This window comes from Elgaria multicarinata, chromosome 2 (genome assembly GCF_023053635.1).
Source record: "Elgaria multicarinata webbii isolate HBS135686 ecotype San Diego chromosome 2, rElgMul1.1.pri, whole genome shotgun sequence".
Lineage (NCBI taxonomy): Eukaryota > Metazoa > Chordata > Lepidosauria > Squamata > Anguidae > Elgaria > Elgaria multicarinata.
The window spans coordinates 41,068,537-41,093,849 of record NC_086172.1 but is presented as its reverse complement, the minus strand read 5'-3'; the positions used below and the strand labels follow the sequence as shown (position 1 = coordinate 41,093,849).

The 25,313-nt window shown below is 40.6% G+C and overlaps 1 protein-coding gene across 2 annotated transcripts in view; it reads right to left on the bottom strand.

Annotated features, from left to right (window-relative positions):
- The window catches only part of CHN1 (chimerin 1), a 112,442-nt gene that overhangs the window by 72,531 nt on the left and 14,598 nt on the right, over positions 1 to 25,313 (bottom strand). The window contains exons 2-3 of one of the 2 annotated variants that reach the window (XM_063116347.1): positions 9,663 to 9,701; positions 6,986 to 7,041 (exon numbers count right to left, since the gene is read on the bottom strand). In XM_063116347.1, coding sequence (XP_062972417.1) covers positions 6,986 to 7,041; positions 9,663 to 9,701 — 95 coding nt within the window. Of the gene's footprint in view, positions 1 to 6,985; positions 7,042 to 9,662; positions 9,724 to 25,313 lie in introns of those variants that run through there. The other variant, XM_063116346.1, reaches the window with a different exon arrangement.

Genomic DNA, 25,313 nt, shown 5'->3' with positions numbered 1-25,313 from the left:
TAACATCTTAAATTAGACAATGCCTTGAGACAGCAGTTTCATTTAGCGTAGCTGAAACATAACACAGGGCGATGTTCGTACACATGATCCCCTCTCCAGGAACCAATTTAACAGGAAATACGCCCAACTGCTTCTTGACCATCTACAAAGGGCTGCTTAGGACAAGGTTGCTTGCAGCTCCTGCTCACTCGGGCTTGCTGGTAATTAGCACTGCATTAGGACGAAGCTTTATTATGCAGCAAGAAGGGGGCAGCTATGTTAATTAATTCAATCATTTGGTTCACTTGATATCTTTTCACTTAAGATTATTTTAACTTCATGGAGAGATGCCCAGCTGTGACAGAAAAGGGCATCTTAAATGTGTGTTTATATCTCATGAACAAACCCACAACAAAGCAACAGCAATGAAGCATCTGGCTTTAAAAAAAAAGCAGCCTTGAAAAAAAATCATTTTACAATCAGGGTATTAAATCAGTAGGAGATATCAGTATTTTATTTTCACTGGTATGCCATCTCCTTCCTATAAAATTAATGTGTCCACAAGACACCTTGTTTCTTTGTCTGAGACTAGCTCTGGTTCAGTGTAAACTTCCCACTGTAAAAAATACACTATGATTGGATTGATACTTAAGCATCTTCGAAATATTCTTCAGTTCCACCGTTATTTGATTTAAAGCCGCTCTATACTGATATGTGTGTCACCCAAGAGAACGCTCACAGACTGATTCCCTTAATCACAAGACAACCTTACTTTTCCAAATGACCTGGGGAAATCTCTACACACACTCAGATAATAAGAAGGCCAAGTAAACAGAAGTGATATTTGCGAAGGCTTACAAATGGCTTAGGCCTAGCCATTGCACCAAGCTGAATAAGGGATAGCCCTGTGATATCTTCTACCTGCAATAGTATTGCCTGCCTTTGGTCTTCCCTGCTGGTGCCAGCTTGAGCTCTACACCCAACACGGACGACCACATGCTCAATCTCATGATTTTCCCTTGCCCCTCAGGCCCCACAAAATGCACAGCCAGTCTGGAGCTAAAGCGACAACAGAAGAAACACAAGGTAAGTGTCCCATTTCTAATGGGTGGGCCAGGACCTAGAATTACACTGTATATGGACTCATCTGAGGAATATATTGCCATCTTTTCAGATTATTATTCAGAGAACATTGGTTATTGAGCAGATTAAAAATAAAATAAATAAATTTAGATCATGTGAATTCTACTGTATCGAATAGTGTCATCCAGCACTGTAACAGTGTTAGGGATGTCCCGCACCCCCAAGTAACACATCCTCTGCTCCAGCCTTCCCCAACCTGGTGCACCATGTTGGGGTTAGGCTGAACTGCTCCTTTCCAAAAGAGAAATAAAGGACCGTATGTTGGGACCTGACGTAACCCCTACTGCAGATTAAAATATTTAATTCGTCCTACCATGATGCCAGGTTTCTTTGAGTTAGGTTTCACTTTCTGTTGCTTCCGATGTGTTTATAAGCTTAACAATTCAATTACTTGGAGAAGATTGTACTAGCCCTCCTTCCCATCTCCCTGCTCTTAAGCCCTTTAGAGAAACCCAAGCTAAAGGCCAGCTGAAAGATCAAAAAACCAAAGCAAAAAGGTCAATTACACTGACAACAGAAGATCACCAAACATCTCACTACTGTACAATTGTACAGTATGATTTGGGCTCCTTGGACATGCACACGCAGTAGTTTAAAGATATGCGTGTACGCAATCTACACTCCAGTGTACATACAGCAGTCATGTTTGCTGCATACCGGTGACCTGGTTCTCATGACACAATAAGCCATGATGGGATAAAAACCTTATCGTGATGTCCGAACGTGGCGCAGATGATTCAGCCCTGTTTGTTAGCCATGCACAAGCCAGCCTGAGAACCCACGGCTTGTTGTTGATCCGGTTCTCACAATCCCACGTGTGCCAGTCGTGAGCCTTGTAATCAGTGTTAGTGCCCTCACTGGGCCTTGGGTGTCATGACGTCCAAAGCCAGTGGGGTGGGTGGCTGGGGTGGGTTACAAACCACTCAGAAACCCATTGCGAACTTCTGAAACAGTGAAAATAGTTAAAATAGTGAACAGAACAACTGTCCCCAAAACCAGTAGCGATCGGAGTGGGGGAGGAAGGCGGAAACATTTCACTCCAAAGGGATGAGGATATGAGAGGGACTAACCGCAAAGGACATGGAATACATGCACAGAGTGGACTGGAGAACTGAGGGGGAAACAAGCCATGGTAAGCTGCAGAGCACCTAATCATCTGTTAGCAAATGAACAATCATCCCACTGTGGCTTATTTTCATGATGGCTTACGGTGACATGCGAACTGGCCCAGTATGGAGTTACCCTGATTTATAATGGAAATTTTAAATCTACTTTTCCAGAGTGCCCACTCATATTACAAACAACTCTCTGCTATGTGAATAATATGAGAAAGGCTGAAAGGTGATTTGAGCCTCACATATGAAAGTGCTTGTCTCAGAAAACTACTGTTTGAAATTAGAACACTCCATTTTACAGCTCTAAAACTATTTTCATAACTGAAGCTTAAAATCATTGATTGGCTATAATTAAATTGTTTTAAAACAGCTTTCCTTACTTTTGCCGATCTGCAGTAATAAGAACATACACAACTGACAGAGAGAATAAAAAGCACTGTAAAAACACCCTAACAGCCATTATATGTGTACAGCAGGTGGTATCTTGACAAAATTTGCATTGCTAAGCTTCTCAGAACCTTTCAGGACCTCCCAGGCTAATACATACATAAATCCAATTTCTGAATAAGCATGACTTTAATTGCCTTCCTGATCTAAGACCTCAATTCCTATGGAATTCCAAATAAAGGAGAGATAATATGAAGGCCTGCTTTTTGAAATTTCTCTAATATGCACCTTGACACATTCTAAGCATGCTGCTTGGTACCTTCCAGATGTAATCCACTGCAATTTCCAAATGCAATGATGGGAGTAGCAGTCCAGCACATCTGGAGAACACAAGGTTGGGGAAGATTGCATTATGCTACCTTCTTCTTCCACAGCATGCTGGGCAACCTGTAACCCTCCAGATGTTTTGGCCTACAACTCCCATCATCCCTTACCATTGGCTATGCCGACTGGGGCTGATGGGAGTTGTAGGCCAAAACACTTGCAAAGCCATACATCTTCCAGCACTGTTCTACAGGGATGGCCAGCAATCTCTGCTGTAGACACTGAGGCTCTTGATATGCAGTATCATACCAATCCCGCTTTACTGCAATTATAGACACATCCTGTATATCTGAAAACTTTACTGGCACTCTGCACTTAACATTCTTCTCTATTTCACTGTAAAGTCAGCTTGTCAATAATCACCAGCCTATGGCAAGTAAGAATTGCCTTCAGGCAACCAGGCAATGATATTTTATTTCTCTTAAGCTGTGTTAAACCAATGAAAGACTACACAAACTGTAATGTTTGGCTTCTCCCTCACTGTTGTATCAACTGATATATTAATCATTATATCATTATTAAATCATTTTATAGTTTAAATGTGAATGAGCCTGTGTCTTGGTGATGAGAACCGTTGATTGACTTCCCAGCCTTGTGAACTTCATTTAGTTTCTTTAATCACTCCCAAAGTTCTTTTTAGTGTCAAATACTTTACAGCCTTTATCTTGTTTGGTTTCTATTAGCTGTTGCAGATTAGGCCTGTGCACCAGCTGTCAGGCAGAGCACAGGTAGAGAAACTGGCTCCCAAGATGTTCTTAGACTACAACTCCCATAATCCATGGCCACTGGGGGGGCTGATGGGACTTGGAGTCTAGAGACATCTGGAGGGCCACAGATCTCCAAGTGCCAAGATACATCTTTCGGGCCTAGGAAAATATGAATGCAACACCTATTGGTGCATGTGGTCTCATAACCAGCTAAAGATACACACATGAAAACCAGCACCTGTGCTCACACATAACCTCAACTGGATCGGAGCATTTCTTTTTTTCTTTCTTTCTTTCTTTATTACATTTATATCCTGCCATTTTTCCTCCAAGGGACCCAAGGCGGTGTACATAATCCTCCTCCTCTCTATTTTATCCTCACAGCAACAACCCTGTGAGGTGGGTTGGGCTGAGAGTCTTTGTCTGACCCACAGTTACCCAGTGAGCTTCCATGGCTGAGTAGGGACTAGAACCCAGATCTCCCGACTCCCAGTCCAACACTCTAGCCACTACACCACATTGGCTCTATTTGGGTCACTCTGATTATGAACTATTAGGGTCACTCTGATGAAGAGAAACCTCTGTTACATTGTTATTAACATCTCAGCTTCAGAGTAAGGAAAGGGGATTGTGTTGCACATGTTTATTATCATGCTAGAGAAAAACCTTATTGGGACATTCATTAATGGGATGCAAAGCAAAACTGCTAATTTCTCCTGATCACTTCTTAACTTCATGAGTAGGAATCAACATTAGCTAGATAAATATTAAAATGCCTGCCAAACCAATATTGGCAGAGACCAGTGTTTTCTTTAACAGCACGGAACTACTTCACACCTGTTAGAGCTGTATTTTTCATGCTAGAGGTTTAGGGCATATTTGGAAGAACTGCAACTGGCATATGAAAGAGAACTGCATAAAGACACTCCTATTTAATTCAGTAAATTAATCCTGTTTGTGATCTAAGCGGTATAAGCTATTAAGGCCATGACAGTACTATGCTCCCCTGTATTTAAGGCTATGTCAGAATGACAAACACATTCTGAAGATTAATTTCCTCTTCCCTTGGGTACATGATGAAAGTGTTGCAATAAAATTTAAAACTTTAATCATTTTCAGTGCCTATTTAGCATGAATGGTGTTTTGTAGCTGCATCATAACAACTCAAATCTCACACTGAAGCATATTAAAAATTGAAATTGATGTTACTCTGTGATCCAGCAGCTTACTGTAGCATAGATAAAAGAAAACTGTTCCCTGAAAAACAAAAAGCTACTGACATAGTGATTCGAGCTACTAAATTTGTAACTTTAAATAGGTTCAATTTTCTCTAGTAGGATGAGAGAAAAGACTAGATCGAGATATCATTCTCCCTCACTTTATTATAACACCAAAGAGATTAGACAGCATTGATCATCTGCACATTGAAGATAACTGGAGGAGACACCTGGATACAGCAAACATGCGATCAGCACTATTGGTGCTGAAAGAAGCTTTACATGCTACATCAACCACAGTGCATCCCATGGAGAATCAGATCTTGAAGGATAATCCAAGCATAGAACCTGGGCCTAATCTACACCAAACAGGACATTGCACTATGAAAGTGGCATGAAGGCAGTACACAGTATAAAAGGCAAGAGCCACACCTAGCAGGATACAGCTGTATGAAAGCAGTATGTGGTATGTGTCAATGGGCCCCAACAGTTGTCACTACACTTCAATACCACTATAAATCAGCTGTGTGGCTCCTGCCTTTTATATACCGCTTTCATACTGCTTCCATAGTGCAATATCCTGCTTGGTGTAGATTAGCCCCTGGTTTCCATATGCGGATCACCTTTGCAAGATCACAGTAAATTCATTTGGCCACACACATCATCTAGATCAGGGTAGGCACCCTCTGACCCTCCATATGTTGAACTTCAACTCCCATCAACCCCAGCCAGCATGGTTAATAAGGGATTATGGGAGTTGTAGTCCAACCACATCTGGAGGGCCACAGGTTTCTCACACTGATCTAGATGAACACAAGACTCCAGAGTTTGTAAATATGGTGCCCCCATATCTGGGAAGGGTTGGTTGTCAAATGGTTATACAACTGGTTTACATTCTAATAATTGTATGTGTATCTATATCCTGTGGGTCCTGCTCTCTCTTACTTACACACACATACACAATTAATGGCTGCCTCTACCTAAACCAGTGAGTACCTGATTTAATAAGATGGGCAAATCAATAGATGGCCTGAGAATGATGCAAATCAAAACATTGGTGTTTGTTTTAAAGATCTCAGTAGTGAAAGTACCACAGAGGTCCAAAGTAGACATAATAATAGCAGTTGTGGGGTGATTTTCATCACGATTGTGGTGGGGAGGAAAAGAGTTAACCCTTCTCCTCCCCACACTCTGCAGTCCTAATGAAAATTGCTCTCTGTCGTTCACCTGCTATTAATTTTTAAGAAAACACAGACATGGATGCTAAGAAAATGTTTGCCCCTGATAGGGTACAATAAGGGCCTTGAAGATTATTTAATATATACATTTATAGGGTTGTTAAAATACTAAGTAAAGCAATGCTTTTCTTTCAGTTTTGAAAAATTACGCATGGTTTCAATATGGCAGACAAAAACAGGGTCTTATCTTGGTGGGAGGGTTGGGGCCCATTGTTAAGTTGTCAGACCAGTGTGGTGGCCACTTTCCCATGGCTCTGCCCATTCCAGAAACATCTGTATGCAGGAAATTGCATCAATACATGACGTTATTTGGCTACTTCACATGCCACCATCAACCATCCCTGAGAAGATGGAAAATTTAACTCTCTCCCTGTTCCTGTCCAGTCCTTCATGTTTGACAGAGCTGCAAAATTCACAGAAAGGCATGTGGAGGGATATGTAATGGTACCATAAAGAAGATGAATACTGTTTAATGTTTTAAAAAAGAAACATCCAAAAGTCAGGGCCAGCTCCAGGCTTAAAAGGGCTCTCATCACAATGCCCCTCCGATGGTAGTGCATCTCCCTGGAAGGCTTACCTGGCAGTAGTTGCATTTCCCACAATGCCCCTGACATACTATCATTCAGAGGCATTGTGGAGCATTGCAGAATGGTTGCTACAAGGGAAACAAATCAAGGTACAGCACATACAACAACAGGCTCTGCTGCTACACTGAGGCGAGGCAGAGGTAGATTGTAAACTAAGGAATAGTATTCAGTATTCAAATAAGCCTGAAGTGGGTTTTTTGTTTTTTTTAAAGTTTTCATGGTACCCACCTCAGTTGTGCAGGTAACTCTCCTAGGATGGGGAGCTTCTTGTTGCAACTGATATACTAGGAGAAAGCAGAGGTAAAATGGATTTCATTTTAATGCGTAACACAGAATTGATTTTAAAGCAAGAATTTGAATATTAACTTCTTTTTGTTTTTGCATTATTTAATTACATAGCAATTTCTCTGTCCCACAGTCACCATGATCAATTTATTTGTATGCCACTTTTTCATATAAATTATGCCCCCGAGTACAATTCATAAGGATAAAAACGAAGCAAGGACATATAAGCAGTAGCTAACCATCATCCAAATATTAACATTGCTTAGATCCAGCCCTCAACACCTAACAATGTATTATACATCCACAATTCTCTACGGATTTGAAAGAGAACTGAAGGTAGTTGAATACACAGGGAACATTCAAAAGAAATACATCGCTTTGTTGCCAACAAGACCTCATTATAACAAAGGCTGAACACCCTTAATATTATGGGTAGTGGCATATACTCCAAAGTAAACAAATAAACAAAAAAGGCAAAAGCTCACTTTCTTTTGCAAAAGGTTATTCCCCCCCCCCTCCCGCGATTTATTATTCTTATTTGCAACTGGAGACAACACACATGCATTTCTTCATGACAAGTGCTGGATGTATGACTGCTGTGATTAATGATGTTTAATATAAGCGACACAATGAGTGCCAATTTTATCCTTTAATCATCAGCTTGAAGACAAAAGCCCGCTTCAAGTCACTTCGTGTGTTAATGATTTTTTATTAAGTAACTGGCTTGGCATGTGACAAGTGACTGATATAATAACTTATGACTCAAAAGCTGCACTGTGGGACACTTAAGGGGCTTGGAAGCAGACAAAGGTTCTGACAATAGTGATTATGTGATAGCAGCTGTAGGCAGGGGAGTCTTAAAATGTACTGCAGTTCCTTCGAGGCTCTGAAGAGATAATGCCTGGGCACAAATGAAATGAAGGTTGGCATTACCTCCAGTTTAATACAGAACAGACTTAAATCATGGTGGAACACTGTAATGAAACACTGATCATGACAGATAAGTCCTGTGGTCCAACTATTTGGTAACAGGAGCAAATGCCCTAGAGTAAAAACTCATGAAAGATGCACCACCACCATCTCCTAATTTGTGAAAACAAAGACAAACAAACACACACACACACCCCCCAACCAACCAACCAGATACATCCTTTGATCTATACCTACCGATTTTCAGGTGTATGGTGCTACCTTTCATTGTTCCAACTTCTGCTTATAAAGGAGTGCATAAGGTAACAAGGTTATACCACATTCTACCTTGAAAGATACCCAACTTTGCTCTTGCAAATCCACCCTTAAGGGTTTGGAAAAAATATCGTTCAGCATCTCTTCAGAGTTTGGGTTTCTGTCTTGTTTCTGCTTATTCTCCAGTGTATATAAGATATTGTGTATAGATTTAAAATGAGGAGCTCTCAGTTTAATGAAAATCCCCAAACATCTAAACCAGCTTCTGGTTAGAGGCTTTTCTGTCCTCTGCAAGACAGATGTTGCAAAGTGTAGCATCATCCCCCCATCTCAATATGCCACAGCAACTAAAGTCAATCATAATATTGGGCTTTAAATGCTTGGATTTCAAATCCATGGCCTGGTTCACACATAATGCTATGTCATGGTGTGGCTTGTTAAAATCTGGCTTCTCATTGACCTGGTTTGCACATGACAGTGGCAAAATCATGTTGGGGACAGGCAAGCTGTGCAAGCCACTTTCGGGTTGCAATGCAACCTATTTATTTATTTATTACATTTTTATACCGCCAAATAGCCGAAGCTTTCTGGGCGGTTCACAAAAACCTATGAATGCATTTGTAGGTTGTTAGCATGGTAAGTGAAACTGGACATTCTGGGTTGTTAATGAGTTAACCTAGAATTAACTGAAGAACAAATTGTAGGTGAACTCTGGGTTGTTTAACCCATAAATAACCCAGAGTGTTCAGGTTTAAACATCATGCTAACAACCTATGAACTGGCGATCGTAGATTGTTTTGCAACCAGAAGTGGCTCACACAATTTGCCGCCATGATGTATGAATGAACTTAGTGTCCAAACCCATCCCACAAATAAAGAAGCCATGGTTTGTTAACCAGCTACAAAACACAAATAGAATCCATGGTTTGTTTCTGGCTTACAAAATCTGACTTGTTTAAACCATAGCTTGCTTCGGTGTCTGAACCTAGAACTTTGGCTTATCCCTGGTTTGTTTGCACTGCTGTCTGACCTGAACAGGTACACCTAGCAAAAGAAGCCTGAAAATCAAATCACTCTGAAGGATGGTAAAATGGGTGAGAGAGACATACAAGAGAAATAGGAAAAACAACCTCCAATTTGTTTGCTCGCGTGCAACACAATTCATGGCTAAAACAACAAACCATGGTGGTGTACAGCACCATGAAAACTGATGGCGCTATATAAATAAATATTAAATATTAATAAACATAAATCTTGATTTAGTGTTACGTGTGAATGCAGATAATTATTTTATTAACAGGAGCCATTCACAAAGTATTAGGTGATAACAGAGTCATCCTTGCGTTGGTGAGCTGATGAATTTAAAAATGCTAACAATACCAGAGGGGTGTAGGTGGGTGTGGTGAATAACAATAAAATCTAATCAAATACTCACAATAAGATTTCCAAACTGGTGGCCTGTATTCATCAGTATCTGGAAAAACAATGAAACTCATAAACACCAAAGCAGAAAAGCTGATGATCAGTAGAAGATGCTTGAAAGCTGTATTAATAAAATTCAAAATGTGAATATAACAGAAATTTTTAGTTTCATTTAACTATTTCATTTTTTAAACTGATTATCCAAAGACAGAGCTTGAGATCTAGTCGTTCATTTTGCCCAAATGTATTCAATTTAAAGAGAACCCCAAACCTAACAACTAAAACTGGAGGGAGGGGGGGAATATGAGGAAGACAAAATGATGATAGCAAAGTTATCTTTTTTCAACTGTAGATTGATTGAAATTAGTGAAACATCAGTCAAATGGAAGTTTTGCAACCTATAAAAGAAGCATTGGTAACATAATTTTATACTCCATAGAGATCTTCTATTGAAATGCTTTAAGAGATTTTGTGCAGTTGCTTCTCCTGGCCAGGCTCTGAACTAGCTCGACCGTACTCCCAAGTGACATCATTTACAGAGGCCTGCAGCTATAGCTGAGCCCAGGGACTCATCATCAAGGTCATCCCAAAGTCACCTGACCAGTCACAGATACTCACCAATTCTTACCTTTCCATAGATGGGATTTTGTTCAGATTCTTAAAATACATCTTGTGATTTCCCAGTTATTGCTTATTTTATTTTAATACTTGCTTGTGTGTATCTCAAGTCATTTTAAGTATCTATTAGTATATATCACATACAATAGTATTTATATTGCAGTAACTCATTGTGTTTAGGTATGCGTTATTGATATCTGTCTCCTAGGTGCATTTACAAACTCATTGCGCATACATGATCTTGCTCCCATCCTTTTTCTTTTGGCATTTCTGCTCTAAGCCCAAGTCGAAATGCCTGCCACCAGCAACATGTCCGTTTGGTCACAGGGCCAGTTTACAGGCGTGGTTCGCCATTCATTGACTGTAGCATTAAATGGTGTTATGCATGCATAGAAAGAACCATTGCATAACAAGTGCCACAGAGTCTATCGCATGGACAGAGTCTTCACTTGATGTTAATTCAAACTCAACATTTTTCAGTGGGAGACAGTTTACACTAAGAGTCATCAAGCAAAGTACATCCATGTTTAAACCATCTTTACACTTGGTGAAACTCAAGTCATGTTTTAATTAAGCTTATAGAGAAGATTGTTTTGGCAGAGCTTGAACCTTCGTCCTTTACCAGCAACATATGCATGAAAATTCATTTTACACCTAAATGATTTAGGTGAGGAACCATGTGTTCAACTATATAAACACACAGAAAGACTGCAAATACCTTTTGGCTGGATTGGCAACACTACAGATACATCTTCATTAAAAGGAATGAAAATGACTTCACTGAAAAGCAAGACTATTTTTTTGCCAAAGCCAAAACATCTTGATTAAGTCTCAAACAAGCGGCAAGAAAACTTTGCATTTAAGCTAATATTTATAATTGAGATGCTAGAAGGGGTGATTTATGCCATGCAGGTGTTCAGAAATGTTTTGTTTTGAAATCCTGCCTACATGTTTTACTGCCTTAATGTTGTTTGCGCAACCTCGAGCCATCCACATTAAGGAACAAAATGCCGAAAATTATCTGATAAACATACTACATCAGTGACAACTAAGCAAAAGTTTGTTGGTATTTTTCTGTGCCTTTTAGAGGGTGCTCATATATTATTTTCAGATCATAAAAATACCACTCTTTAATTTTCTTTTTTAACTGAAGAGGCTAGTGGTCATACGGTGACACACAGCACCAGCTGTGAAAGCATAAGAGAGGGTGCCAGCCACACACATCCCGCCCCGTGCTGGGATACACAGACTACTTGTGTATAGCTTGACCATACAATGGGGCACCAACACCTATCATGGCTGAATACTAGCACTGTGTGAAGGAAAGACCTAGACATTGCTTCTTTTCAGGGTGAGGTGAAGACAAGGAACCATCCACCAACATCCCAGACTGATCATAAGCAGCAGTCACTTGACCAGCACCCACCTGACAAGACACTAGTCCAGTAATGAAGTGGAGCTAGAATGGCAGGTTGGAGGTTATGGATGATATCCAACATCACACATGCTCCCAGATAAAGTAATTTTGGCATGGCTTAATTGCAGTCCACTCTAGAAACAAGAGTTTAAATCTGGGAGGTGACCTGTGGCCCTATGGGTGCCGCCATAACCCCCATCATCTCTGACCAGTAGCCTGACTGGCTGGGACTGATGGGAAATGGAGTCCAACATCATCTGAAGGGCCACAGGTTCCCCACAATTAGTTAGAAATATAATCTGGCTGCCTAATTAAAAACTAAAATTGGTTTAATTAAAACACCATTGGTGTTTTCTCCAACTCTATAGAATGTGTACAACAAAGCCATCATGGAAGCCCTCTGTATCCTCTTCTGTCTTTCCATAGCATATAAACAAAGGGAAAATTAATTTCCACAAACGACATGGATTTACACAAAATTTTAGAGAGATGTCCTTTGTATAATTTTAAAACTAGGTGTTTGAATGTTCTCTAAGGTGAATATAAACCTTTGTCTCTTATCTGAATTATTTTGCTTTTCCCTTTAATCTCAGAAGTTGCTTTATGGTTTTGTTAATATAAAAACTAATCTTCATTCACTTAGGATTTTCTCATACATTAAGCACTAGAAATATTCATGCAGTCTTAACAATGGGTTTTAATACATGGCAGCAAAGAAATTAAATATTGCAGTCCCAAGGAAACCATAACTCAGGCCCCTGAAGGCATATACAATAATCTGTATTACTACAATGGGAATAATTAAAAATAAAACTTAAAAAAAAAAGAATTTTCTGATGGAAGACACATTGCCATTGATATGCAGAACACAACTGTTTCCACATGTAAAATATCAGCATATAAAATTCCATTTTTTGAGAGCCACCTAGGTTGACCACTCTTAATTTGGGCTGCAATCCATAAATATAAGCAGGAGTAAGTGCTATTAAACTGTCTGTTACTTACTTCTGAATAGACATATATAGGATTGTTCTATTTGTCATTATCTCTTAATACTATAGGTTATATTTCTTCCAGCACGCATCTTAAATCATAAAGGTACAAACAATTTTTATTTGTGGCATGCTCTGTAATAATGACTTCGTACACACTCCATGGTATCAGTATTTAACTTGTAAAAACTGTGCACACTCCTGTGTAATTTTATTTCACAATTGGCTAATAGATATAAAAAATGTCTTAGATAACTTTTTCCAAAGTGATTAAACATTTAATTGATTTAAAAAACACCTTTTAGTTAAAAATGGTCATAAATACAAATCATTCTTAGAGACAGGAAAACAATGCACTCTGTGGGAAAAGTGATAAGGAGGACACTGAAAACAGAAGTCGGGAATGCATTTTTTACATTTTTATCCCAGGCCCCAGCCACAAAAACAGGTCTCCAAGGTACCTAACAATTAAAATACAATTCAAACCTATCAGTAATTAAAGCAAAAATATTAATCTGCTTGTAATACATGCTTAGACAGTCAAATCCCAGGGGACTGTATTTAAGAGTGCAAATTAATTATCTTGAGATCCACAATAAAAGAACCCAGTCTAGAATTTACATACATATCATACGAGAAAGAAATGTTTCTTTAAAAACAACGTACAAAACAACATTTTATAGAGGAAGGAATATTATATATAATATGTGCCTCCATATATATACAGAATATGTGCTTCCACCATTCTCTTGCTTTTGTACCTTCCACCTAAAAGATGTACCCAAATGTGTTACTCACCCTTGAAACTGTTCAGTAACCAACTAACAGAAAGAGGGTGTTTTTTTCGCATGTCACAAGAAGCCACCCTGTGAATAAGCCACGATAGTTTGGTTGTTCGCAGAACAATCCATGGTAAGTATGACAGACGATCAAGCTTGCTGTTAGCTTGTTCTCCCCCTCCTTCCCCCTCAGTTCTCCAGCCAGCTCTGACAGGTATCCCAGGCAACTTAGGGGCAGAACGCAACTTCTTTCCTTATCCCAGCAACCTTTCTTCTTCAATCACTACCCCTTTGTCTGTTTCCGCCTCTTCCCCTGCCTCCCCATGCTTCAGGAGTATGCAAATGTGCTTATTTATTTATTTTTAAAATTGTGTTCTTTCACAGGTGCTCAAGAATGCACTTTTGCCTGTCTGATACATGTAGTCTTGCCTTGTCAATGTCCTTGTATGTTGCAGCTGCCAACAAGCACTGAAGTGGAAAAAAATGTAACATACAAAGAAATTGATAAGGCAAAATTGCAGATAGGCTAATCTGTGCACAATTGACAAGTATCAAGGGGGAAATAATAGTGAGGAATAAGAGGAATCCATTTACGCAGTCGAAAAGCCCCAACACAGGGGGGAAATATGAGACAGTATGTACATCAAAATATGTGTGTGCGTGTGTGTGTCGGTATAGGAAGAGAAAAAATCTTCGAATTGGCAATGTAATTCATTTGTTTTTACATTTTGAACTGACATTTGTCCATGTGCTTTTCCCATTCAACACTTCCTTGAGTATCCAGCAAATACAGGGGTGGGGGGTGGGGGAAATATTGGCTCCCCTGCTTTCAAAGCAGTTACTGCAGGTGTGCAAATTTCCCCTCCACGTACTTCCCAACCCTTAAATTTGAGCAAATTTCCCCTCCATGGACTTCCCAGCTTCAGTGGATGTGTGCAAATATTCATGACAGTTAAAAACAAACAAACCAAATCCTTAGAGGATGGCTGAACGGGTTGAAGCAAATGGGGCACCCAAACCAATAGTACTTGGTGCCCCTATCACTCTTGTCACATGCAGCTGCTTTTTCAGGTTTTAAAAAACTGTCATGGAAGTTTGCGTACATCCGCTGAAGCACAGTAATCACAGCAGTAACTGCTCTGAAAAGGAGTCATGAAAAGGGGTATTTATTAAGTCTCATTTCTGACTAGCGTGAGACTCAGGGAAGTGATGAAAAGGTGGAGGACACTGAGAAGTGTCAGTTTAACACTTCAGATCAAGAGGGTTACATTGTCAAGGTGTGTGTGGAGTGGTGGTATTGTCCTGCCACCTTTTGGTGTACTTACTCCATTTGCCTTTTTTCCTCATTCACAACTGCAGATTAGCCTATGTGCAACCTGGTCTTGTGAATTTACTTGTATATTACCTACTCCACTTGGATACACTCTTTGACAGCTGAAACCTACCAGGAAATTGACCAGGCAAGACTACACATATTGGGCAGGCAAAATTGCACCCTTGAGCACTTGTAAAAGAATGGGGAGGGGAGAATTAGAGACACATCTGTGTATTCCAAAAGCACTGCAAAAAGTAAATAAATGATGATGTGATGGTTTTTCCAAAGTGCTCTTTGAGCAGTGATGGAAAGGCAGTTACTGACGAGGGAGGTGGCACTGGCGAGATCATAAAGAGCAGCTCAGGCCTTTTTTTGGTGCTCTTGCCAAGCGGCTCTGTAGCCAATCTCATCAAGCCATGATAAAATTGCTCTCTCTCTGTTTGGACAACACGACAGCCCACCGTGGGCATTAACAACCTCACAACAAGCTACAGTATGAGTTCTCAGAGCAGCTTGTTCATGAACATTAAGCCATGCTACAGAAACCATGCTGGATCCAGACAACACGACAACCACCATGACTGGCTGCCCATGGTGAGTTGTTGTGTTGTAGGAACCTAGTCACTATGTAGATTCAGTAACTTGGAATTAACAAAGGATTACACACACATATGCTGCATTATTATTATTATGTTCATGCTCTGATAACCTCTCGTTTGGATTACTGCAATGCGTTATACGTGGGGCTGCCTTTGAAAACGGTCCGGAAGCTTCAGCTGGTACAAAACAGGGCAGCACGTTTACTAACAGGGACTGGCCAGCGAGATCACATTACAGCAGTCCTTTTCCAGCTTCATTGGCTGCCAGTCCAGGTCCGGGCCTGATTCAAAGTGCTGGTATTGACATTTAAAGCCCTAAACGGTTTGGGGCCAGGTTATTTGAAGGAACGCCTCCTCCCATATGTACCTGCCCGGATCTTAAGATCATCTACAGGGGCCCTTCTCCGTGAGCCCCTGCCAAAGGAAGTGAGGCAGGTGGCTACTAGGAGGAGGGCTTTCTCCGCTGTGGCACCCCGGCTGTGGAATGAGCTCCCCAGAGAGGTTCGGCTGGTGCCTACACTGTATTCCTTCCGTCGCCAGCTGAAGACTTTTTTATTTTCTCAGTATTTTAATACCTATTAACTTAAATTTAAACTTTGCTGTTTTAATTCCATATTTTAACCTATATCAATTTTTGCTGTGTGGTTTTATCCTGGTTGTGCTTTTTATATTGTATTTTGTATTTGTGTTTTTAGATTGTTGGTTGTTTTTGTGCTCTTCTTGATTTTAATTTTTGTGAACCGCCCAGAGAGCTTCAGCTATTGGGCAGTATAAAAATGAAATAAATAAATAAATAAATAAGGCACGGAACAACATCAAATATAAAAATACTATAAAATATATAAAATTGATTAAAAACATATAAAACTACTACTTCATTAAAGTAACAGCCAGACATTTTAAAATTCGACTGGGCAGGCCTGCTGGAAGAGATCAGTCTTAATAGCTTTTTTAAATTCAGAAAGTAAAGTTGGTGAATCTCTCCTGCAGGCCATTCCACAGTCTGGGAGTGGCAGAAGAGAAGGTCCTCTGGGTAATGGTTGTCAGCCTACTTTTCACTGACTGAAGTAAATTCTGACCAGAGGACCTGAGTGTGTGGGGCAGATCGTACAGGGGAAGGCGATCCCATAAGTAACCATAGGTAACCATGAAGGGCTTTAAAGGTAATAACCAACGCATTATACTTCACCGGGAAACAAATTGGCAGCCAGTGAAGTGATTTTAAAATTGGTGTAATATGATCACCCCTAGGTAAACAAAGCCTCTTGATATCTAGGAAGGTATCAAATAAATATAGTGTCAGAATTGTTCATGTCTTGGATCATAACTTTTTGCTCCGTGAATAGGAGAAGAGCTACTTTCGAAGAAGAGGTCCTTCCATGAAGTGAAAAGTCTGAATCCTAGCTACTGGATTTGTCACTCATAGTAGAGTGTCTCTAAACAAAAGGAATTGTTTTGGACCTTTTAAATATGTTTCAGCTGTTTTACCTTCATTTTATTTTTTAAAAAAGAAGTTCATTGCTTAAACACCCAGTCCTCTATCCCCCTTTCCCCCCTACTCCTACTTTTAAATTCACAGCACGTACAGACTGTTTGTATGCATCATTCCTACAGGACTCTTTTCTTATTTTGCAGTGAGTACATATGAATGCCACGTATTTAGCCACATAGATTTGCCTCCATTTTCCAATTAATTATAACAGGCCCATCATGAAGCTTTTGATCAGTTGCGTAAGATCCAGCTTATTTAATAATGAGCCTGGGGCATAGGAGGGGAAACAAAGTTCTGTTTCCATTCTAGAAAAAGAACCCCAAACACCAGAAAAGTATGGCTTCTCTTGTTAGGATGATGCTACCTCAAGCCATCCTTTATTTCTGACAAGTCATTAAAAAATCAAGGCAGAAAGAGAAGAGCTGTAAAGTTTTTATGCTCTGGGCTACAGAGTTTCTTAAACCTAGTCACAGTGGTATTCTTTCTGAAAGGTGCCAGGTGAATTCCCATATGTAGCAGAGATTATTCAGCTGTGCCTTTCACTTGGTTCATATCCGTTTAATTTACTCTGAAGATGTGTTGTTTAAAATGGAATATAGCAGGGGTAGAGGCTGCTTAACTCTTTCTCCTCCTGCCATTTGTCTGGCCCAAATAGACACGCACCAGTTGCTTCTCTGCCCAGGGACAAAAAGACACCTCCATTCCCCACAGATGGGAAAGCAGCTGTGGGAGGGAAGAAAGCAGACAAATGGCAGGGGGAGTTAATGCATTCCCTTTCTCCCCAGCCATCAGCCTTCCACTCCAAATCACAGCCTCAGAGGCTGCTTTTCATTATATAAAACATTCAGACAAACCCCAAAATGTCAGAAGACTGTGCACACATTTTGTGCATAACATTCAGTTACTTGTGGTATCCCTGTGGTATGAGACGCATAAGGGGGCCGAGCCCTTAAGGAATGCATCGATGAACTGCAATTGGAATGTCAACATCAAATCGAAGCCATAGATTTTATTAGTAGAGGAAAGATAAGCACATGCATTCTTCTTTCTAAGAATTCTAAGATCTAAATTCGTTTTTTAAAAATCCTCCCGCTTCCCCCCCTAAACTGGGGAAGGGACATAGACATGTGCACAAGCCCCGCCCCTTGACATCCCTACATGCCTGGCTGCTTTATTATTTATTTATTTATATAGCACCATCAGTGTACATGGTGCTTTAGAGACCTTTGCACATTTTGCAGAAAGATCTGAAAGGGGACTGTAAGCATATTCCGCTGAATGTAGCTGCAGCCCCACCCACGATTTGGAAACCTGAAAAGGCAGAGTTCCCAAACGCACAGGACTTTCTAACTATGATCAGCTGAATGCACTTACAACTCCCTGTCAGATCTTTGTGGTAAATGTGTGGAGGTCTCTGAAGTAGTTGGATTCGCAGGAATGCTGAAGATGGGCACTTGTGTGAGTGCCCATGTCCTTTCCCTGGTTTTGCACTACTCATGTTGCAAACAAAAGGCTGCACAGGGCATACGTCCTATTGGCGTCCCTCCATGTGTGAATGTCCCACCTACAATGGACTGGATTGAGTCTTAGATATATATTTTTTAAAAGACCTACTACCGATTTGATCAAGTAGTTCAAGCTTCAACCTAACTCTGCAACACTACCATTTTGTTTTCTTTTTCCAGCCTTAGTTTTAATAGCCTCATCAATGTTCACCCACGAAAATACCCACCCATGCTTAAAATATATTGTAGTTTAGAATGGGTTCCAAACTCAACCTTTAAGACTAGTTCTGATACTCTGGAGGACAGACTACTAAATCTTAAAGTGTTCTCACATGAATTCTTGGTCCCGATATTCGACTTGATCTTGAACATTCACATTTTTGTTTCCAAAAAGCTCTAGCTAATAATTCCTCCCTACCAAATAGCCATACTCAATCATCATTGGATTTACCTATCTGTAAAAACAATTGACTAGAGTCATCCACCTTTGATGCTTACTTTTAGCCCCTCCCTGTCTAAATCCTGCTTTTATCATGTTGTTCATCTCATTTACACACACAAAAAGATAAATGACTCAGAAATTATTCGGTGATCTTATTTATGTCACAAGAAATAATCTGTTCTGAATGAAGCATTCCTGCAGAGCTTGGAAGATTAAAAGCGCCATCTTGTGGACTTTTAAATCTACAAAGCAATGCAAGCAAGATTTTAGTTTCCAGCAGGCACATTCACATTTTCTCATGTTCTTCTCCTCTAAAGCAAGCAAAACATTATTCAGACACACGCAACAACAAACCTGCTGGCCATAAGCAGGAATGAGCCTTACTCTTCCCCTTCATCCACACAAGGAAGGAGATTAAAAGCTTCTAATGGAAGGCATGTAGCAAACCATGGGATTTTTCATTTCTTTCAGTATAGCCTACCACTATGGCAAAATAGGGGAGTGATGGACTTGGTCTTGGTCTTCAAATCTCCACAGAGGTCACTGCATGGCTTGGTTCAGTCACTGTCAAATTACCCACTTTCACAGGGCTGTGGCAAAGATAAAATGCAATGAAGCTCTCGGGAAGGAGAGGGATGATAAATATAATCAATGGTATGTTTTTTTCTAATTTGTTGCACATAGTTTATGGGTTGGATCCAGACTTATCCTACTCAGGAATAGACCAACATCCAGTGGAGGCTTCCCACTGAAAGCAATGAGAGGGGGAGAGATTATTATCAATTATCGCTCCTGCAGCCCCCAAGGCAGTCTCCCACCCACACTGTTCCTGAAAGTGTCCCAATAATAGTCATCTGACAATATTTGAATGCTCAACTGACCAGCATGCCGACCCCATATAGGTTTTCACCCAAAGCCACATTTCTTTTGCGAGGATATCATATTTTGCCAATTATTTTGGGTTTTACCACCAGCACTCCCTTGAGCAGACTTCAGTGGGGGCTGGTGAGGCAATCCCTATGTCTCCCAGCCCTCTGGTTCAGATTTTCAGAGGCATAACTGCAGGTGGAGTGGAAACAGGTGAAAGTCGCCTCCTACCCCATTCTGCCAGCAGAAACTTTCTGCGGGACTAGAAGACTTCCATGCGTGGAAAGAGCCCTTCCAACCATAAGAGGCAGACTCTGGATCCAAGCTTTCATACTTTGTTCCTGAGAAAATGCGATTCTTATCAGATAGTTCATGTGTGGCTATGTGTCTGCTGTATGGAATACAGTCGTGTAGGTGTCAAATATAAACATTAGGCATTTGTGGCATTTTTAGTGACAAGAGACCTTCCCCCGCTCTAATCCTGTGCTTGCATGTTGTTTCAGTAGGTTTTGGATTTGTTTTAATTTTTGGAAGTCATATAACTCCAGCAGTCATCGAAGTCATATTCCTTTTCTTTCTTTTTAAGTGGCAAAACAAGCATGGCTATCCTCTTCTCCCTGCATCAACATCCTGTCATTTTGTGAACTTCTTTTAAAGACACCTTCATTATTACCTTTCCCATTAGTGCAATTTTGTTTGCACATTTTCAATCAAACTTTGAGTGAAATCCAATTGTGCTCATCTGCTGACAGAACAGCATCCAACGGTGGAAAGGAGTGGATTGCCCACCCACCCCCAAATGTGCAAAATGGGGTAGCCTAAAATTGGATCAGCACTAAATTAGGGTTTTAGGTGGTTTTTTTGTTTTGCTATTTTCTTTACATAATACTGCTTCAGTGAAAGACTATTACTACCTAAGTAAAGAAATGAATTCTTGACTTTTTAAAACATGCACACACATACACAATCTTGCTGGTCGCTACCATGTTAACAACTTCCTCCCTCCCTTCCTTTAAAACAGTTACATTTTTAATGTCATGTTGCAATCACAATGAAATAAATGCAATAGCACGAATTTAACTTTTTCAAAGAACAGAAAAAACATTTTTTAACTTGACTGCTCAGATATATTGTACTTTCCCTCCTACACACCCACATAGGCCATGTCACACCCACTAAGTGTGGACAGAACATAGTGGTATGTACACACTATGTACGTGTGCAGTGTAGGATGTCAGTTACAATTCTTGTTGTAGCTTATAGAGGAAAAGTGATGCATAGACAGGGCAAGGAACTGCCCATCTGGAAACAGCCTTGTCATAAACACAGGCTACAGTAAAGGTGACAAATAGTGTGGAAAGGACCCTACATTTATTTATTATTATTACATTTATATCCCACCTTTTTTCCTCCAAGGAACCCAAGGCGGTGTACATAATCCTCCTCCTCTCCATGTTATCCTCATAACAACAACATTGTGAGGTAGGTTGGGCTGAGTGTCTGTGACTGGCCCAAAGTCACCCAGTGGGTTTCCATGGCCGAGTGGGGCCTAGAACCTGGATCTCCTGATTCCCAGACCAAAACCTTAGCCACTATACCACACTGGCTATAGTCACCACACTATAGTTGCTAGAAGAGGAATGGAACTGTGGCTCAGCTGCATCTCTAGCAGGCAGTGATGAATTCCTGGGTGCTTCCAGACTAGGCTTTTACTGCGCCTTCACCCTGCCTCGTTCATGGAATTTTTTTACAGGGGGCTGAGTCTAGATGACGCTGTCTTCCCTTTGTAACCTCCCTGTGTTTTCAAGTTGCTTCTTCCATCTTTTTTTCTTATCCCCAAACATCTGTTCAAGCAGGGAAAGATGAAATAGATGCTCAGAGCCTTTGGATGGGTAGTACTAGAAGAACCCCATAGTGAAGTCAGGAACTGAATTTTAGCTATAAACAACGTTACATATTTATACACAAAAGCTGAAGTCTCATCTTCGATTCTAAAAATTCTTGACTGTTTCTTTCTTTAAAATCCTCCACTTGCCTATTATTTCAGTGCAGTTTAGTTGCTTTGTTGTAACAAGCAGAGTTATTAACACAGAGGAGGAGCGGTAGTACCTGGGTGCCTCGCTAAACAATGCCACTCTGGGAACTAAGCCTTAGGAGGCAGCCCCAGAATGTATGCTCATTAGTCCGGACAAGGCTGAGTGCACTCTGGCAGCTACTTTCTTAGCCGTAGGGTAAAAAAAAATGGCATAAGACTGCAATTGTTTCAATAACTTTGCCCCCACCCCCGCCCCATCCCCTGGCTACATTAAAACAACACGCAAGCCAATTTCATATAAATGTGATTATACGGAGTAGCCTTACCATGTGCAAAACTCCAAAGGCCAAATGGAAAGGAAGGCTCATTTAATGCAGCAAGCATGTTGAAGTGTTCTGGTGTGATGGAATCGTAATGGTATTTTTCAGGAATTCCCATTAAAAGTTTTATAAAACTGTCACAAAATACCTCTCTGGATTTATGGCTCAACACACATGGGCTAGTTTGCCTACGGCGTCCCCATATTTAAAGCAAACATAGCACGAGAACTTGATTATCCCCTCTGTTTTCAAGTACGCATAGCCCCTGGCTCCTTAAGGCTGGGGCACCTGGTATCTCCCCAAGGGCAATGTGGCACTCATGCGCTCAACATTGTGTAATTTGGAACACTGTATAGGCAGTGATAACTTTTAAGAAGCAAGCGCGTAGGCTTTAAAGTGATCTCAAGGAGGGACTGAATCCTTGGGAAGAGGTAAAGTTCCCATGAGAGAAGTATAGCAACTTCATCCACTCCCTACGATGACATATAATGGGCCCCTAACATTTCACACAAAGGCAAGAAGCTGAATTTTTCAAAGAGCCTTATATAGAATCAGATCCTTGGTTCATCTAGTTCAGTATTGTTTATACTGACTGACCGCAGCAACTCAGGATTTCAGGCAGGGGTCTCTGCCAGCCCTACCTAAGACATCAGGGATTGAACCCAGGGCATGTCCTCTATCACCACTGTCATATACTTCTAATGTTTAGGTAAAACTTGGCGCCTTCCAGATAATTTTGAACTACAACTCCCATAAACCCCAGCCAGCATGGCCAGACATCAGTGATTATGGGAGTTGTAGTCTAAAGTGTCTAGAGATCACCAGGTTGACTATCTCTGCTGTATACACATACACACCACTATCAGGACCAAATTCAGTTCAATCATACAGGGGTATTTCAGATTTCTCTACTACATAAAAATAGCACATAACACCAGGGGGTTAATGGTGGCCGTGTCAAAAAAAATCACAGCACTCAGCTGTCTTACACAACCATTAAAATCCATGTTAGCACAATATTCAGAAGACGCATACCTGACTGATGTGTGTGCTACTTCTGGACACGAGTGCTCTAGCGATCGGTCTCACCAATAATTCAAAGCTGAGAACTGTTTCTTTCCATTTAATCTAGTCACTCTAGGAAATTCAGCCACAAGGTGGAGCAGCTGCCTAACATTACAAATTCCACTATTATGCTGTGAACCAGGAACAGCTCTATTTCCAGATTCCAGGAGACAAGGGAATTTAGGGAGGCGTTTTGAGGTTTTTTTTGTTTTTAAACAAGGGCATTTCATTATACAAGTCTGTGCTGATTGTATCAACAGAGTAATCTTCATTTTCATGGCGTTTCCTTAGTTTTAGACACATGGTTGGCATTATTACTAATATGATAAATGACAAACCAATATGTTAAGTTCCCAAACTTCTCTCCACCCCTTACCCCCTAAGGTTGAGGTGAGGCCTTCCTTCATGAGTCCCATGGGTTGGTGGAAATAAAATAAAAACATAGGCACATGTACAAGCTCAGGACCTATTGGTGGAAATTAAAAAGATGCAATCCAAAAAAAATGTTCCACAACCCACCCACCCCAAAACAAGAGGAAAAATCACAGAAGTAATGGTGTCATTTAAATTCTGAACATCTGGACAAGCGAGCTACCGTCCCTTGAGAACATAATCTTAATATACCCCACAAGTGTTGGTTACAGCTGCTAACATGAAACTGAGTTGACTCCCTGAAGATGTCAGCGTGAACATATCGAATGCTTATAAGATCTCCACATTCCAGTATATGCCTAAACGTCCACCAGCTACCTATCTGGTCTGTTTCATAGCCATGCCAGGAAGAGATGCTCTCTCCTTTAAATGACAAGAAGTATGTGGGAAGGAACAGTTCCAGGCATTCTGCTTTCTCCACCCTTTGTTGGGATAAAAAATTATTTATTTATTTATTTATTTATTTATTACATTTTTATACCGCCCAATAGCCGAAGCTCTCTGGGCGGTTCACAAAAGTTGAAACCATAATAAAACAATCAACAGGTTAAAAGCACAAATACAAAATACAGTATAAAAAGCAAAACCAGGATAAAACCACGCAGCAAAATTTATATAAGATTAAAATACAGAGTTAGAACAGTAAACTTTAAATTTAAGTTAAAATTAAGTGTTAAAATACTGAGAGAATTAAAAAGGTCTTCAGCTGGCGATGAAAAGAGTACAGTGTAGGCGCCAGGCGGACCTCTCTGGGGAGCTCATTCCACAACCGGGGTGCCTCAGCGGGGAAAGCCCTCCTCCTAGTAGCCACCTGCCTCACTTCCTTTGGCAGGGGCTCACGGAGAAGGGCCCCTGTAGATGATCTTAGGGTCCGGGCAGGTACATATGGGAGGAGGCGTTCCTTCAGATAACCTGGCCCCAAACCGTTTAGGGCTTTGAATATTAGTACCAGCACTTTGAATCGGGCCCGGACCTGGACTGGCAGCTAATGAAGTTGTAGAAGGACTGGCGTAATGTGATCTCGCCGGCCAGTCTCTGTTAGTAAACGGATGCCCTGTTTTGTACCAGCTAACGTTTCCGGACCGTTTTCAAAGGCAGCCCCACGTGTAACGCATTGCAGTAATCCAAACGAGAGGTTATCAGAGCATGGATAACTGTAGCTAGGCTATCTCTGTCCAGATAAGGGCGTAGTTAGTATATCAATCTAAGCTGATAAAAGGTGCTCTTTGCCACTGAGTTCACCTGTGCCTCAAGTGACAGTTCTGGATCCAAGAGCACCCCCAAACTACAGACCCGATCTTTTAGGGAGAGTGCAACCCCGTCCAGGACAGGGTAAAAAGGTAACAGGAGATGCATACACATCAACTCAAGTAGGTATATGTGACTTTTGTTGCATACTCTGCTATGTGATAAACCTCCTTTCACCTATTCCTAAACCTTACATTACACAGCTGAAGTGTATAAGGACTGCATGTCTTCCAGGTATGAGTTATAAGACACCCATTCTCAACACTAATTCCTGCATCCAAATTACAGGAATAAAAACACATGCCTCTTCTGTGCTTCTGCTTGTAATATCTGAAACGCAAATGAGCTCTAAATTCAGTTCAACCCCTTCTCAAGGGTTTGTGAATTGAAAAAGCCCTTTTCCTTCCCCCACTCCCACCAGGCCAAACTACAGATTAAATAAATTTTAACTTGTTTTAAATTTGTAATTTTGCATTGCTGCTGTTTTTATCTGGTTGAGCTTTTATATTGTATTTTATATTATGGTTTTATACTGTTG